This window comes from Heloderma suspectum, chromosome 1 (genome assembly GCF_057233095.1).
Source record: "Heloderma suspectum isolate Gila_16-S chromosome 1, 16-S_ref, whole genome shotgun sequence".
NCBI classification, from domain to species: domain Eukaryota; kingdom Metazoa; phylum Chordata; class Lepidosauria; order Squamata; family Helodermatidae; genus Heloderma; species Heloderma suspectum.
Window position 1 is genome coordinate 322,543,048 of NC_139458.1, and position 15,106 is coordinate 322,558,153.

At 43.1% G+C, this 15,106-nt stretch overlaps 1 protein-coding gene across 1 annotated transcript in view; it reads left to right on the top strand.

Annotated features, from left to right (window-relative positions):
• Positions 1-416: 416 nt before the first annotated feature.
• The window catches only part of SLC16A10 (solute carrier family 16 member 10), a 71,107-nt gene continuing 56,417 nt past the window's right edge, over positions 417-15,106 (top strand). The window contains exon 1 of the mRNA XM_084827305.1: positions 417-1,153. Within this exon, the coding sequence (XP_084683431.1) occupies positions 709-1,153 (445 nt within the window). The 5' untranslated portion in view covers positions 417-708. The remainder of the gene's footprint in view (positions 1,154-15,106) is intronic.

Sequence of the window (15,106 nt, forward strand, 5' to 3'; positions counted from 1 at the left end):
CAGTTGCATAGAGCGCATGGGGAACACGGCCTTCTCCTCCTCCCTGAAGGGAGGAGGGAAGTCGCTCTATTTGCTGCTGCTGCCGCCCCCTCTTCCAACCGCCTGCCTTGGGTGGTCGTTAACTTTTGACTTATGGGCGCGCGCGCGCGCATACACGAGAACATGCTCCCCCCTCCCTCCTCCTCTCCAGAAAGCCGTTGCTCTCCCGGGTTCAGTTTCCTCATCCACAGGCACGGCGTGCCCCATCCCCATTCCCCCCCTCCTCTGGGGCAGGGGGCGGGGCTTCACCGTCCCCTCAACCAATGGGAGCCTCAGGAATGGGGGGACACAAAGAGGGTGGGGCAGAGAGCCTGTCGTTCTGATGGCCACGCCCCCCGGGGGGTGATCCTTTAAATGGCCCTGGAGGCGCCTTGGACGGATTTACTCGCCTCAGAGGCCGGTAAACGCGCGTGTGTGGCAGTGCAGGGGCAGGGTGGAGGCTGTTTTAAACAAATGTAAATATCCTTCTATAAATATCTATAACGAGGTTACGTGGTCACAAGATCGCGAGGGGAACCGTTTCCCCCGGAGAAACGAGACACATTACCGCCACCCCCTCTTCTGCTCTGCCGGGGATGGTGGCGGTGCGAAGGAGGCAGTGAGTCCAGGCGAGGTCGCTTCTCCTCAGGCCGCCTCGGTCGTCTTCTTGGCGTCGCTGCCGCCGCGGGCATGTCTCCCGTCAGCGAGGAGCTGGGAGCGGGGGACGTCTCCGCCGCCTCGTCCGCTGCCGCCCCGGCGCCCCTCCTCGGAGGAAGCGAGGCGGTGGGCGAAGCGAAGCGGGAGGACGGGGAATGGTGCCCGCGCGAGGCGTCCCTTGCCCCGGCAGGAGGAGCCGGCGGAGCTCCCGTCGTGACGGCGGTCGTGACGGCGGGGAGCCCTCTTGAGGAGAAGGGCGAACTGCTGCAGCCGCCGCCGCCGCCGCCGCCGCCGCCGCGCCAGCAGGAAGACGCGGCGTTCGAGCCCCCTGAGGGCGGCTGGGGGTGGCTGGTCATGCTGGCCTCCATGTGGTGCAACGGGGCCGTCTTCGGCATCCAGAACTCGTGCGGGCTCCTCTTCAACTCCATGCTCAAGGAATTCGGAGACCCCAAGGACAAGCAGCTAATGTTCAGAACAGGTGGGTGAGAGAGGGAGAGAAGAAAAAAGGTGGAAGGCACGGGAAGGACTAGTACCTCCCTAACTGCCCCTAAAGCAGGGGTTCTGTTTTGACACCGAGAGAGAGGGAGAGAGAGAGATGCAAGAGGGATCGTGAGACTTGCTATCAAGCCTTGGAAGGGGTGGGGATGGGCTAAAGCGGATGACCAGGATGGCCATTGGGAATAATGGGAGCTCTTGGAAGGTCCAGTTGGCGCTCTCAGCTTCCGTGATTTCCTGTGGAACTTCGAGAGCTCCCCTTCTTCCCTAAAGGCGTCCTTGTCTTTCGTCTGCAGCAGAGATTGAATTGAGCAACTTTCCCCGGCCCGATACCATTAGGCGTTGTCCTCCAAAACATCTGGAGGGCGCCAGGTTAGGAAAGTGTATAATTAATTAATTATTTTTTTGAAGTGGAAGTTCTGCATGCCCTACCACCCATGTGCCCCGAAGCCGTGCCTTTGTGACTTTTACTGTACAATCAACGGGCACAGACGTGATCTGTGGTTTGATGGTGAATTTGATGGCATCCTCTGTAAAAATCCAGAGGATCCATAGTTTTGTGTCACAGCAGAGCTGTTAGGTACAGGAACCATGCTTTTTTTCAGTGTAGTCCTCTACACTGTATGTGCATTGGAGCCTTGTTTTTGCACCATGACAGTGCTGTGAAGCCCTGGATCTGTGGTTCTATGGTGCAATCTGTTGGCACAGATGCGATTTGGTGGTAGCTTTGTGGTAGCAACCCATATAAAACCCAGAAAATCCATGCTTGAGAATCATGTTTTTGTGTGATAACTGCACCTTGAAGCCTTGAATCTGTGACTTTTATGGTGCAGTACACTGATGTGAGCTGTGTTTTGACAGTTTTGAGAATCCTGTATAAAAATCTAGACAGTCCATGCTTTGGATCCGTGTTTTTGCACTACGGTAGCACCATAAAGCAGCAGTTTTGTGAATCACAGATCCGTGCCTGGGATTCATGTGCAATGGCAGCAAGCATGAATCCCGAGATCCATAGTTACAGTGCAGTCTATAGGTACAAATGTGAACTGTGATTTTATAGTGGCTTTGTTGGCATCACATATAAAATCCAAAGGATCCATGCCTCAGATTCCTGTTTTTACACCATGGTGGTGCTGTAAAGTATGGGCCCCATGATTTTGACTGTGTTTAGTCCATAGAGCAGGTGCCTCCTAAGCAGCGTTCCTGTTTTTGCACCCAGAGAAAAAGAGATTTAATGAGGGAATGACGTAGACTTATAAAACCTTGAAAGGCATACAGAGAGTGGGTAGACTACAGTAGTCTCAAAAAGTGGGAGTGCTACATGTTCTAGCAGTCCTGATACATCACTTCCACCAGATCTTCCTTTGGCTCCACCCACTCAAAGTTCCTATTATGGGTTCAACCAATGGAAGTCCTTTTTATCTGCCTAGACAGATAAATGGTGCTTCCGTGCACAGAGACTGTATGGGGTTGTTCACACAATACAACAACCCACTGGTTATGGTGAAGCTGCGGTGCATGCGGCCACCATTTTGAATATGCATCCCCTACTCAGGGGTTGTCACATTGTGCAGACCTGGTGAGCATATGTTTTGTGACAGTTAAACAACCCTTACATAACTCATGGTCTGTTGTAGGGTTATGTGACGGTTGTTTAACCCACGCTTGCTGGGTTTGCACAACACAACAACCCCTGAGTGGGCATTGGATATGCAACCTGGTGCCTGCAGCTCATTGTGGGTAAATAACCTACAGTGAGCCATGGTGTGTTGTCCTAACCCAGTCCCTGAAACTAGAGGCTGGGGCTCAGCAACAGAGGAAATCTGTTATCCTCATGCCCTGTCATGGTGTTGTAAGAGGTATCTGGCCTTCCTACTGTTAACCTTACTAATTTGAACAAGGATATTTCCCCCCCTGAAAAAGTTTTTCATACTGATGCACATTTCATGTTGCACTGGATGTAGATGGGAATGAGAATGTGTGTCTCACTGAGAATAATGCAGTGTTAACAGATGTCTGAATTCGGATGTAAGTTTAGCGTAGTTTCCGTTCCTTCCCTTTTCTGACTAGTTTGTGCTAATATTTGTAAATGCAGCCAGCATTTTCTTCCTGAAAGAAAATCCAACAAATTTGGACTTAAAATATAATGGTGAGCACCAGTGGGACAACAATATCTATGTTGAATATGAAATCTGGTATTTAAAATTTATGTAGCACTCTTAAGTTCCTGAGGCTGCAATTCTATGCATGCTTGTTTTGGAATAAGCCCCAGTTAACTCAGTGGGATTTATTTCTAAGAAAGATTCATAGTACTTATTAATAAAGTTATCAAATGTATTAGAAGGACAAGACTTGCTGAAGGTGAAGCAGTATGGCTTCTGCAAAGATAAATCCTGCTTCACTAACCTTTTAGAGTTCTTGGAGGGGACAATGTGTACTTAGATTTTCAAAGGGCTTTTGACAAAGTCCCTCCTGAGCAAACTTAGTAATCATGGAATAAGAGGAGGAGTCCTCTTATGGATTGGTAAGTGGTTAAAAAAACAGGAAACCAAGAGTAGGAATAAATGGACATTTTTGCAATTTTGTTTATTTTATGTATTTATTTAAAACATTTGTATCCCACCCTATATCATTAAGATCTCAGGGAAGCGTACGGATAAAATAAATTTAAGCAGTATAAAACAATAAATAATTTAAACAGCTAAAAACATATTAAATCATTAAACAAGTTAATACCAATTAAAATCTAAAACGATAAAATAGTTAAAACAGTGTGCTACTTTAGGGCATGCATTTTGGCCCTCAAAGGCTTTGGTAAAAAGCCATGTTTTCCTTGGCGCCGAAATGAGACCAATGTCTGCACTAATCAGGCCTCCAAAGGGAGGGCATTCCACAACTGGGGTGTCACAGCAGAGAAGGCTCTCTCCCACGTCCCACCATAGTGTATGTCTCGCACTGGTGGAACCAGAGGAGGACCCCTCCAACAGATCTCAGTCCTCAGGCAAGCATATATACAGGGAGGCACTCCCTGAAATATCGAGGTCCCAAGCCGCAATGGAGAGAGGCAGACAGTGGGGTCCCCCAACTATCTATATTGGGACCAGTGCTTTTTAACTTGTTTATAAATGGCCTTGGATTGTGGTTGAGCTAAGTTTGTGGATGTCATCAACTAATTTAGGGTGGTTAAAAAAAGGGACCGCAAAGAGCTCCAAAAAGATCTCTACAAACTGGGGACATTGGCATTATTATGGCAAATGCAGTTTAAGATGATGTGGAGAAAGTGGATAGGGAGACATTTTTCTCCCTCTCTCATAATACCAGGACCCAGAATCATCAAATGAAACTAAATGGTGAAAGATTCAGAACACACAAAAGGAAGAACTGCACAGAGCACATAGTCAAACAGTGGAATGGCTTTAAAGGGGATTAGATAATTTAATGGAGGATAAGGCTATCAATGGCTACTAGTGAAGTGGGCTATATGCCACCTCCAGTATTAGAGGCAGTATGCCTCATGAGTATCAGTACCGGGAATATGAGTAGGATGGTGCTATTGTGCTCATGTCCTGCTTGTAGACTTCTCATAGGCATCTGGGAAGCCCATTGGCCACTGTGGGAACAAAATGCTGGAATAGATAGGCTTTTGGTATGATCTATTAGGGCTCTTATGTTCTTATGATGGGCTAAAAGTATTATTCACTCACCCTTGCCACAATTCTGTAAGGTAGCTTTCTGCTAATTCCTGTTTCACAGATGTGGGAACTTGTGTTCAAGAGTAGCCATTGAATTTATAGCTGAAATCCTTCTCAGTAGTCCAGCTTCATATAATATGTACACAACGTTGTGTGGATTATGAAACTATATTAAAGCAGCATTTCATATGAAAATGTCAGTGACAAATTAGATGAATACCACTTTTTGTGGGTTTAAGCTGTAATTTAAAAAAAGCTGATCAAGAACACACTATGGATCAGTATTGAAGAGAAGTCATGGCTGATAAGTTTCTGTGTATACTTCCATTCTTGTATACTGAACACCAATTTCAAAACTTGAATTTTTTGGATAGGATTTATTGTGATATGCTAGCTATTGTAAAACAGTAGCACAGATTTTTAGTATCATTTAATTTAAATAAATGTGAATTATTTAACATGTACACACAATGTACACACAAACGTACACACAAATACTTACTCATCCAAAATTAACTAATGTACGAAGTTGTCATTATTTGGGAACAGCTGTTTTGAATTAACATTGTAATCTTGAAGAAATCCTGGTGTTGTTAACATCACAGTCTGACATATGCAGCCTTTCAAATTTGACCCTTTTGTAAAAAACAGTGTGTTTCTTTTGGATAGTAACTGAAAAAGAATAGTTGGTTATAACAAGTCTTGTTTAAATGAATAGTAGCATTGGGAGGTGGTTCTCTGTTGTATCAAAACAAATTTTAGCAACTGTAGAAACTGTCCAGCTGCTGACAAAGGCTTTCAGGAAACGCAGAAGGGAAATGAATCAGATAGATTTTGTGGTTATTTTGCTTGAAAAATGTTGTTAATCCCATTCCTGTTTGGATTATTCAGTTCAACTTTAACATGTTTAAGGATAATAGTGATGTAGGTGTAAATGGTTATATCTACATTTTAAGGATAGCTAATGGTCAGTGTTTATAAGAATGTGTATGTTTGATCCTGATAGAAACAACTCAAACTGTGTTGTCCATCAGTCAATCTTATTTTTTCGGCTGCACTCCTATACCCCCTTGGGAATAAGCCCGATTGAACTTATTGACAGGATTACACTGTCAATTAATTGCCACATAATACCTTTTTGAAGTTTGCGCCTCAGTTTTAGGCTGTAAAAAAATGGCTCCTCCCCCCAGCTGAATGGTTGGCAATAGTCTTTACTTTGATACTTGAGTACGTTGTGCCTAGAGAGAAGTGAAGGAACACATTTATTTCTGGTACTACTTTTATTTGACTACTCTAAAAATCTGCTTTGAGAGAAACACCTACTTCCAACTGGAAAGAAAATGGGTACATGTATCATTTAATCCAATTAGTATGTCTTCCTATTATAATTAATTATGATGACTGCGAGCGTCTGGTTGAAACTGAGCATGAACTTCACAAAAGGTGAAGGCAACCTAATCCCCATTATTTTTGCTCACTGAAGAGGATAAGTGAATTAATAAGCAGTAATCTTTGGATAATTGCTCTGACTTGTGCTGGAGGCGTACTTCATTCTTATAAAAGTTCTGAAGGTGTACAGAACTGTCAAAACTTGCTGAGTATTCTGAAAAGTCTAATAATTAGAGTACTATGAGCCTCACATGCTTGTTCTTTTATAATATAGCTATTGAGAAAATGTAAGAGCAAAAATGCTAGATGTGGTGGTTGTCTATGCATTCATGGGAACTTCCAACTACAGTCCCTGTGTCCCTCAAAGGCTGGAGTTCTCCAGAGTGGCCCCAATGAGGCCTGATTCAAGGAAGTAGAAATAGGCCAATTTCTGTGTGTGGACAGGCCTCTCCAGATCTCAACCCATGTATTATTAAAAGTTCGTAGTGCCAAAATTTTTAAAGTTTGAGTTTTAAAAAACCTCTATTAGATGTGGTAAACCTGACATAGTTGCTTCAACCTAACATAGAATGCTAATAGGAAACAAGAGGACAAGAATTTGTTATTTGATTATAGCCCTGATTTGAAAATATTGACAATTATTTTTCAAAAGCAATTGTACAAGTTTATCTGACATTCTGTGATGGTGTGTAACTTGTGTTAAATTGCTGATAAAATAATTAGAAATTTATTAAACCAAATTTTAACGTTGGGCTAGCAAAGCACCTGTCAATATGATAACAGGACCAGTTTCAGTCTAGTTGTGGCCAGCACACACTGCACTGTTGGACTGATACTGCCACAGCATTAGTGGAGTGACTGTAAAATGTGTGAAGGAAGAACAATACAGAGCTGAGTCTCTTAGTAGAAAATCTGGACTTGCCAGTGGCTTGACAGTCATCAGGTTTGGATGAGTGGGCACCAAATCGAATATCCAACCTCTGTTTGACGGGTTGTCATGTTGTGTGAACCTGGTGGGTGTGGGTTATTTGATGGATAAACGACCTTCATATAACCCATGCTAGGCAGGTTCGCATGATACGACAGCCCCCGAGTGCGGGTTGTGTATTCAAAATGGTAGCCAGACCCGCTGCAGCCTCACCATGGGTTAAATAACTCACTGTGGGCTGTCGTGCAAACAGCCCCAGTGTGTGCATTTTCCTCCTCCATTGTTGCTCAGTTGCTTTCATAGCAGGAGAGAAATGGGGTGGACTTGGGTCAGAGTTGCCAAAGAGCATTCACACTGAGCTTCTATTCTATTCCTTCCTTTTCCGTGGCAATTAAGCACTGAATGCTTGATTTGAACATCCTTTGCATCCCTTGTTTATTCTTTTCTTCTCTGTTTTGCCTTGTGTTTCCCTATGAAACTTTCTCCCAGAAAGATAGTGCAATTGAGTATCTCTGCTGTTGGGAACTGCACATAGTTTTTGTATTTCCAGAGTGCCTGCAGTAACTATGTTCAATGAGTAACTCTGTGAGTCTGTTGCAGCAAACAGTTTTACAATATCTTAAAGCCTGTTTTACATCATGAGAAACGCCGGGTTGGATGAATCACAGGTCGGAATTAAGATTGCCGGGAGGATTATCAACAACCTCAGAAACGCAGATGATACCACCCTAATGGCAGAAAGCGAAGAGGATCTAAAGAGCCTCTTGGTGAGGGTGAAAGAGGAGAGTGCAAAAGCTGGTTTGAAACTCAACATTAAAAAAAACTAAGATCATGGCATCTGGCCCCATCACTTCCTGGCATATAGAAGGGGAAGAAATGGAAGCCGTGACAAATTTTATTTTCTTGGGCTCCAAGATCACTGCAGACGGTGACTGTAGCCATGAAATTAAAAGACGCTTGCTCCTTGAGAGAAAAGCTATGGCAAACCTAGACAGCATAGTAAGAAGCAGAGACATCACCTTGCTGACAAAGGTCTGACTAATCAAAGCTATGGTTTTCCCAGTAGTAACGTATGGCTGTGAGAGCTGGACTATAAGGAAGGCTGAGTGCCGAAGAATTGATGCTTTCGAACTGTGGTGCTGGAGAAGACTCTTACGAGTCCCCTGGACTGCAAGGAGGTCAAATCAGTCAATCCTACAGGAAATCAACCCTGAGTGCTCATTGGAAGGACAGATACTGAAGCTGAAGCTCAAATATTTTGGCCACCTAATGCGAAGAGAAAACTCTCTGGAAAACACCCTGATGCTGGGAAAGGCTGAAGGCAAAAGGAGAAGGGGATGGCAGAGGATGAGATGGCTATATAGCATCACTGATGCAATGAATATGGACTTGAGCACACTCCAGGAGAGAGCACAGGACAGGAAGGCCTGGCGTGCTATGGTCCATGGGGTCATGAAGAGTCGGACACGACTGAACAACAACAACAACAACAACAAAGCCTGTTTATTGTAGCACCAGCTTTTGTGAACTTCATGGATCTCAAGTGGAATCAAGAAGAGCTTATGTTAAAATAAATCTGTTTATATTACAATAACTCTGTTAGTCTTTCAGTTGCCATAAGACTTCTTGTTACCACAATTACACGTTATAGAGAAAAATAAAAGACATAGGCCCTGCCCTCAAGTTTACAGTCTGAGGTCCAAACTGCATGTTATATTAAATACGTAGTTTGGTGTTGTGCAATTTATTTATTCAACTTTAAATAGCTGCCATGATGAGGGGGAATCAAGATTGGGACCATGGCAAAGAGGAAGGCTTTTTTTAAACCTTTATTAGAAAACCCCCCCCCCAACTTGCTATGTGGCAAGGGAAGGAAATTGCTACTGCAGTTAAAAAACCAACAAACCTCCCCCTTGACTGTAGTCCCTGACCTGATTACCCACTTCTCCTGGTGCTAGCTATTTAAAGTTAAAAACACACACACACGTGCAAAGAGCAAGCCATGTATTTAATGTATTAAAGGTGTCCCCAACCAGTCGTGTCCGACTCTAGGGTGCGGTGCTCATCCCCGTTTCTAAGCTGAAGAGCCAGCGCTGTCCAAAGACGCTTCTGCGGTCGTGTGGCCGGCATGACTGAACACCGAGGTGCACGGAACGCTGTTACCTTTCCCGCCGAGGCGGTACCTATTTATCTACTTGCAATTTCTTGCTTTCAAACTGCTAGGTTGGCAGGAGCTGGGACTGAAGACGGGAGCTCACTCCGTCACGCGGCACTCGGGTCTCGAACTGCTGACCTGCCGACCTTCCAGTCTGCAGTTCAATTGGCTCTAAAAGACGAGACACTCTAGGTACACAAGGGAGTGGAGTGAAAAGGCCAAGGGAGAAGATCAGTTTGAGAATCCAAAATACAGTGGTGAAACTGAAGTCATTTATAGTGCAATCCAAGGTAAGTGTGTATAGGATTTCAGTTTTAAACATAAAACAGAGTTAGTTCTGGGAAGAAGAGGGCAAGGTGAGCTCCCTGTGTTGATCCTCTGGCTAATGGCTAGGTTACAGAAAAAGCAGGATGGAGTACTGCTCAGGGAACAAAGAATAACCAGTGGGTGAAGTGGAATTTTATACTTCTAATATATAATATTGTTATATATAGCTGGGTACGAGCTTTAGAGCTAGAAATCTTGATTTTAAAAATAAATCAGGCCCTCTGAGAAATGCATATTGATTTTAGTCTGTAAAAAACATTACTCTTACACTTTGACTTGCTGTTTCTACTGCAGTTACTATAAAGTGTGATAAGCTGTATCTGTGACCTTTGATTAAACCTTATTATATGATTATTCATGTTGCAAAGACCACAAAATCTCTCTTCATTAGTTTTGATAGATAGTGGCGACAGGGAAAAGCAAGTTCTCAGCAAGAGCGTTTTTCATAGTTTTGTTGGCTTATAGGCTAAATTTTAACCGGAAAACTTTATTGGATTTTAATTCTTTTTGTTAGTGTTAATACCATTTTTTGTAGGTTAAATAACTTAAAATTCCATTTGTGCATTTAAGTAAGAGATTAATTTGAGCCACTTCAGACATTACGTTTCCTAACAACTATATTAACTATGTTGGATAAAACATAATGTGAGAATTTCTGAAGTATCTCCCATTGCACATGCGAGGACGCTGGTAGCATTGTATGTTTACTGTATTTTATGCATCATGGATTTTTGATGTATACGTTTTTAAAAGTATTGTCTGAAGTGGTAGTTGGAGAATAACTAAATGAGTGTGTGTGTGTGTGTGTGTGTCTGTGTGTGTGTATTATACTGAAATGAAGGGGGTGCATCCTTAAAGCTCCATTTATTCTTTTCTTACAGTTGTAAGAAGCACAAATAATATTCTTGTTAACTATATAAAGTGTAATAAGTAAATACATTAAATTTAATCTTAAATAGCTAAGAATTAACAATTTTGAGTCTTTTAAACAGTTCCAGTTGAACCCTATTGTTGGTATCCACTTGAGTGGATTTCAGGTCTTTTAGAAATACAGTTCTTGTATTTGTAAAAGTTCTTGTATTTGTAAAAGACACACTAAATTTGAAGTTGTGTCTCCTCCCTTGTTTAGTTTCTGATCTTTCACTGTAGTTCTGAATCATATCATTTGATGAAGATCTGCTCAAGGGAAGTTGTACAATTCATGCCCAAAGCATTTGAGATTTCTCATTACATGTTTAGCACTTATTCGTATGGATATTGTTTCATAATAGAAAAGCCTGACACTGCTGAGTGAAGACTGGCAAAATTTCATCTATATGCATTCAAAAATAAAGTTTCCTGAGTTGAAACTATCAGGGATGGGGAACTACTATGTAGTACAATACTATGTATTGTATTAACGCCTCATTTGTACTGGTTTTCAACTCGGATAACATATTTTCCCCATTTATTTGTGATCCAGGGGTGAAAAGCCCCTTTAGTTTTACTATGGCATAAATAATAACATATTTAGGGTTTTACAGCTGGCACATTCTTACAGCTATTGTAAGAATTGCTTCATAGGGTCGGTATCTTGTCTCCTGTATTGGACAATATCATATGCTTTTAGGGGGAAAGGTCTGCAAAGGAATTTAGGCATACACCTTGAATAATGTTGCATCCTTTGACTAGTGTGACTAACTGTCATTGATAGATATATCTATTAATATGTCAGATTTTCTTTTTGAATCCTGTTATGCTATTGAGTATTGACAGTTGTGGTGGCATATTCCCTCCTTTCCCCAAAATACTCCAGCTCGACTCAGCCCTGTTCAGGTGTTAAGCCATGCCCCCACTCACACATTAGGGTACAGGGCCATGCACAGGGCCCCCATCCCTTACAACTCAGCGTGTGTAGCCCACACCTCCTGAGTTCCAGCCTTGCCATGTTGAGTGGTAAGGTCTGAAAAGGAGTACTTGCATTCACTTGAATACAATAAGAACCTTTTATGGGATCAGGGACCCTGATAAAATTCTACTCATGGAGCATTCAAGTGAATGTGAATAGATCTCCTTTTCAGATTTTGCCTCATCAAAACTCAGGGGGCAGGGCTGGTGTGCACTGGGATGTAGGGAGTGGGGCCAGCATGTGTGGTTGCATACCTTGCTCATGTGTCAGTGTGCCCTGTTTGGGCTTAACATCTGAGCAGGACTTCTGCAGTCGATATTCTGGACTGTTTCCCAGAGGGAATACCTTGGGCTGATTGCAACTCTGCATGTTGCTCATGATGTACAGGCTTAGCATCAAGCTACTCAGCAGGGAGTAGCCTGCTTTGGTTAGCTGACATAACACCCAGTTTGATATTAGGGACAACTTAACAATTTTAAAAAGTTGAAGATATTGACTGGGTTCAGACAACATGATAACCCACACTCAAGGATTGAGTATGGGTTGAGTGTGGGTTTTCATTGAACTGTGGGTTGTTGAAACGTGGGTCATTGCATTGTCTGAACCCAGCTGCACTAACAAACTCAAAGGGTTTTTGGGTTTGTGAACAGTGGTTTGTTCGTGGTTAACAAACCATGGTTTGTTATTGTGGTTGAGTTCAGACATCATGATAACCCACATAACAACCCATGGTTCAGCAACAACCCACACTCAACACTTGAGTGTGGGTTATCATGTTGTCTGAACCCAGCCAATATGTGTTCTTTGATAAATATGCCAGTGTTGTTGGATATGAGCCCTATCATCACACTCCATGCTTATTGGAGCTTCTGGACCTGTGTAGGCATCTGGGGTTCAACTACAGTCTTGGGGACCATAGAAAGTAAACTATGACAGGAGGTTCAGGGACTGTAGGGGCATTGCAACCTAATGGGAAGAGTGTCTGTGTAATATTATTTATTTATTTATGACATTTGTTACTTTTTATTATAAAATAACACCAAAGCAGGGTACAAGCAATAACATTAACAGAAGAAAAGATAATTAAATAGGGAAGAACAGTCAGAATCTTGCTTGCTGAAAATTGCCCTTGGCTGCCCCCTGCAAAATATTGGAGAGAAGAGAGGACAAGTGAACTCTGAAGTTCAGACACAACTGGAATAATAGGGGAGAGGAGGAACAGATAGCTGGTCAGGAGCAAGGCCTAGGGTGGTGAGAGCCAGAAGAGGATGTCACCATGCACCTCTCCATTGAGGACACTTCCTGCTTGACCCTGGGGCCAGCCAAGTAACTGTGGGGTGGTGCAAAAGTGAGGGAGGGCAGGAATGGACTGACAGGATTTCCTGTGTATTTATGACTTCCAGTAAAACTTACCTGAACTCACCAAGTCTCTCTCTGTTTGTGGGCTCCTCTCTCAGGAGCAACAGACTCTGCACTGTATCCTCCTTATAAGTTAAAAAGTTATTCACTGGGCATATAAGGAACCATGTCTAAGACTAGGACAGTATGGGAAAATCTATCAGAAAATAACTGATTGAGATAATGAGGATATCTAACAATGGTTACAATGCTGAGTGTGAGGGCAGTAGAGGTCTTAGTAAAAATACAGAAAAGAAAATTGGCGATTGTGATTACCTCAAAGCATGTTTGGAAGATGAATTAGCTCAACTTCAAAACCTTCCTGCACTTATCTCAATAAGTTAGTACCTCTGTATTAATTCTGTATCTAAGGCAGCATGTATACATTTTGTGAAAAGAACTACTGGATGTAGTATTGTATACATTTGGTGACAGAAACACTGAATGCAATATTGTTTCTCTAAGGACAGCAGCAGTGGGCTGGTTCACATGGCCCACCCTAAAAATAAGTGATGGTGGATTGGTTGTTCTCTTGCTTTACTCCGTACAGATGATCAGGTGCTCCACAGCTTGCTATAGCTTTTTTCCCCCTTTGTCTCCCACCCACTCCCGGCATGTATCCATGAGCCTTTGTGGCACAACCTCTGCAACCTTCTCCACTACTCTGCTAATGAGTGCAAATGCGCTCATTAGAGGAGCAGGGTTTATTTTGTAGATTTTTTTTTTTCACCTTTGGGGATATTTGCACAAATTTAATTTAAAAAAAAACTTTGGGGGAAATTTGTTCAAGTTTGCTAAAACCAGTGTTGCAGTTACCGCGCTTTAGCGAATTTGTGCAAATATCCCTAAGAAAATTAAAAACATTAAAAAACAAAATTAAATGTGCAAATCTACCAAAAGTGGAAAAAAGATAACGTTGAATTTGTGCAAATCTCCCCAAAGGTGGAAAAAAATGTGTCACTGTCTAGGGAAGTGACAAAGTATAGGAGTAAATTGACTAGCGTCATTTCAAGATGTAATAGAAAGGAGATGTCATTAGAGAGATTGCAAGGAGCAAATGGGGTTGGGTTTTTTTGCTGCTGTAATCAAGCTGCTCTGTACCTCTTTCCGACAAGCAACACACAAGCTATCTTGCTGTGTTTGCACATCACAACAAGCCACTGAAAAAAATACAACAACAAACCATGGGTTTTCAGGGAGGCTTGTTTGTGGAAAACAACCTACGATGGATCAGCTGCACTGGGTTCAGAAATCATGCTAAGCCACCATGCAGCCACCCATGGTGACAACCCACCATGGCTTAGCATGAAGTGTGAACCAGGTCTTACTTACCTTCTTGTTGCTTCCTTAGCTCTTCCCATAACCATGACTACATATACACATAAATCCCTCCTTTTTGCAAAGATCATGGATGCAAAAGGATTTGCTGCTACTGATTTTTCAAAAGGAGGGATAAGTTATCTGGATTTAACAGCCTTCTTACATTACTGGTAAATTAGTAATATCCATAAGTCTTTGGACACAGCTGTTGGGGCAAGATTAAATTTAAAGAGTGTTTGCTGCTTTGGCCCTGCAATGTTTTTACTCAAATCGGAGGGTGCAATCCTATGGGGATAGTCAGCTGCCTCTGAACTTGGAGGCAACTGACTATCCAATGCGGGGCAGGCGGAGCTCGAAGGGGATCTTCTCCGCACTCCTGCCACCCTGCATTTGTAGCTAGATGGCGGAGTTCGGCTGTCTAGCCAGAGTGGCTCAAGAGTGTGCGGGGGGCAGGGAGGCCAGATGGTGCGCAGGAAGCGTTGTACCGGTGCTTCTGCGGTCCGTACTCCTCCCTGCCCCCAGGAACGCCCCCTTTTTGGACACTCCACGCTGCTGTTGCGAGTGCAGAGCCAGGGATGAACTGCGCTGCCTATGAGGTGGCGGGGAAGGGGGCGGGGAGACAGTTTTCTGGGAACCGACCTTGAAGCGTTGGCTCTGAAGTCGGCTCCCAGGAAATGAAAAATCCTAGCAACCTGTCTAAATCCTGTCTAGCAACCATAGCATTGCACCCTAAGTTAGATAACAGGAGAGTAAAATGTCACATGTAATAAATGCTTCTGTTACAGAACAGATACAAATTAAGTTTGCCCTCAGATTTGTGTGACATTAATACTTTTGAA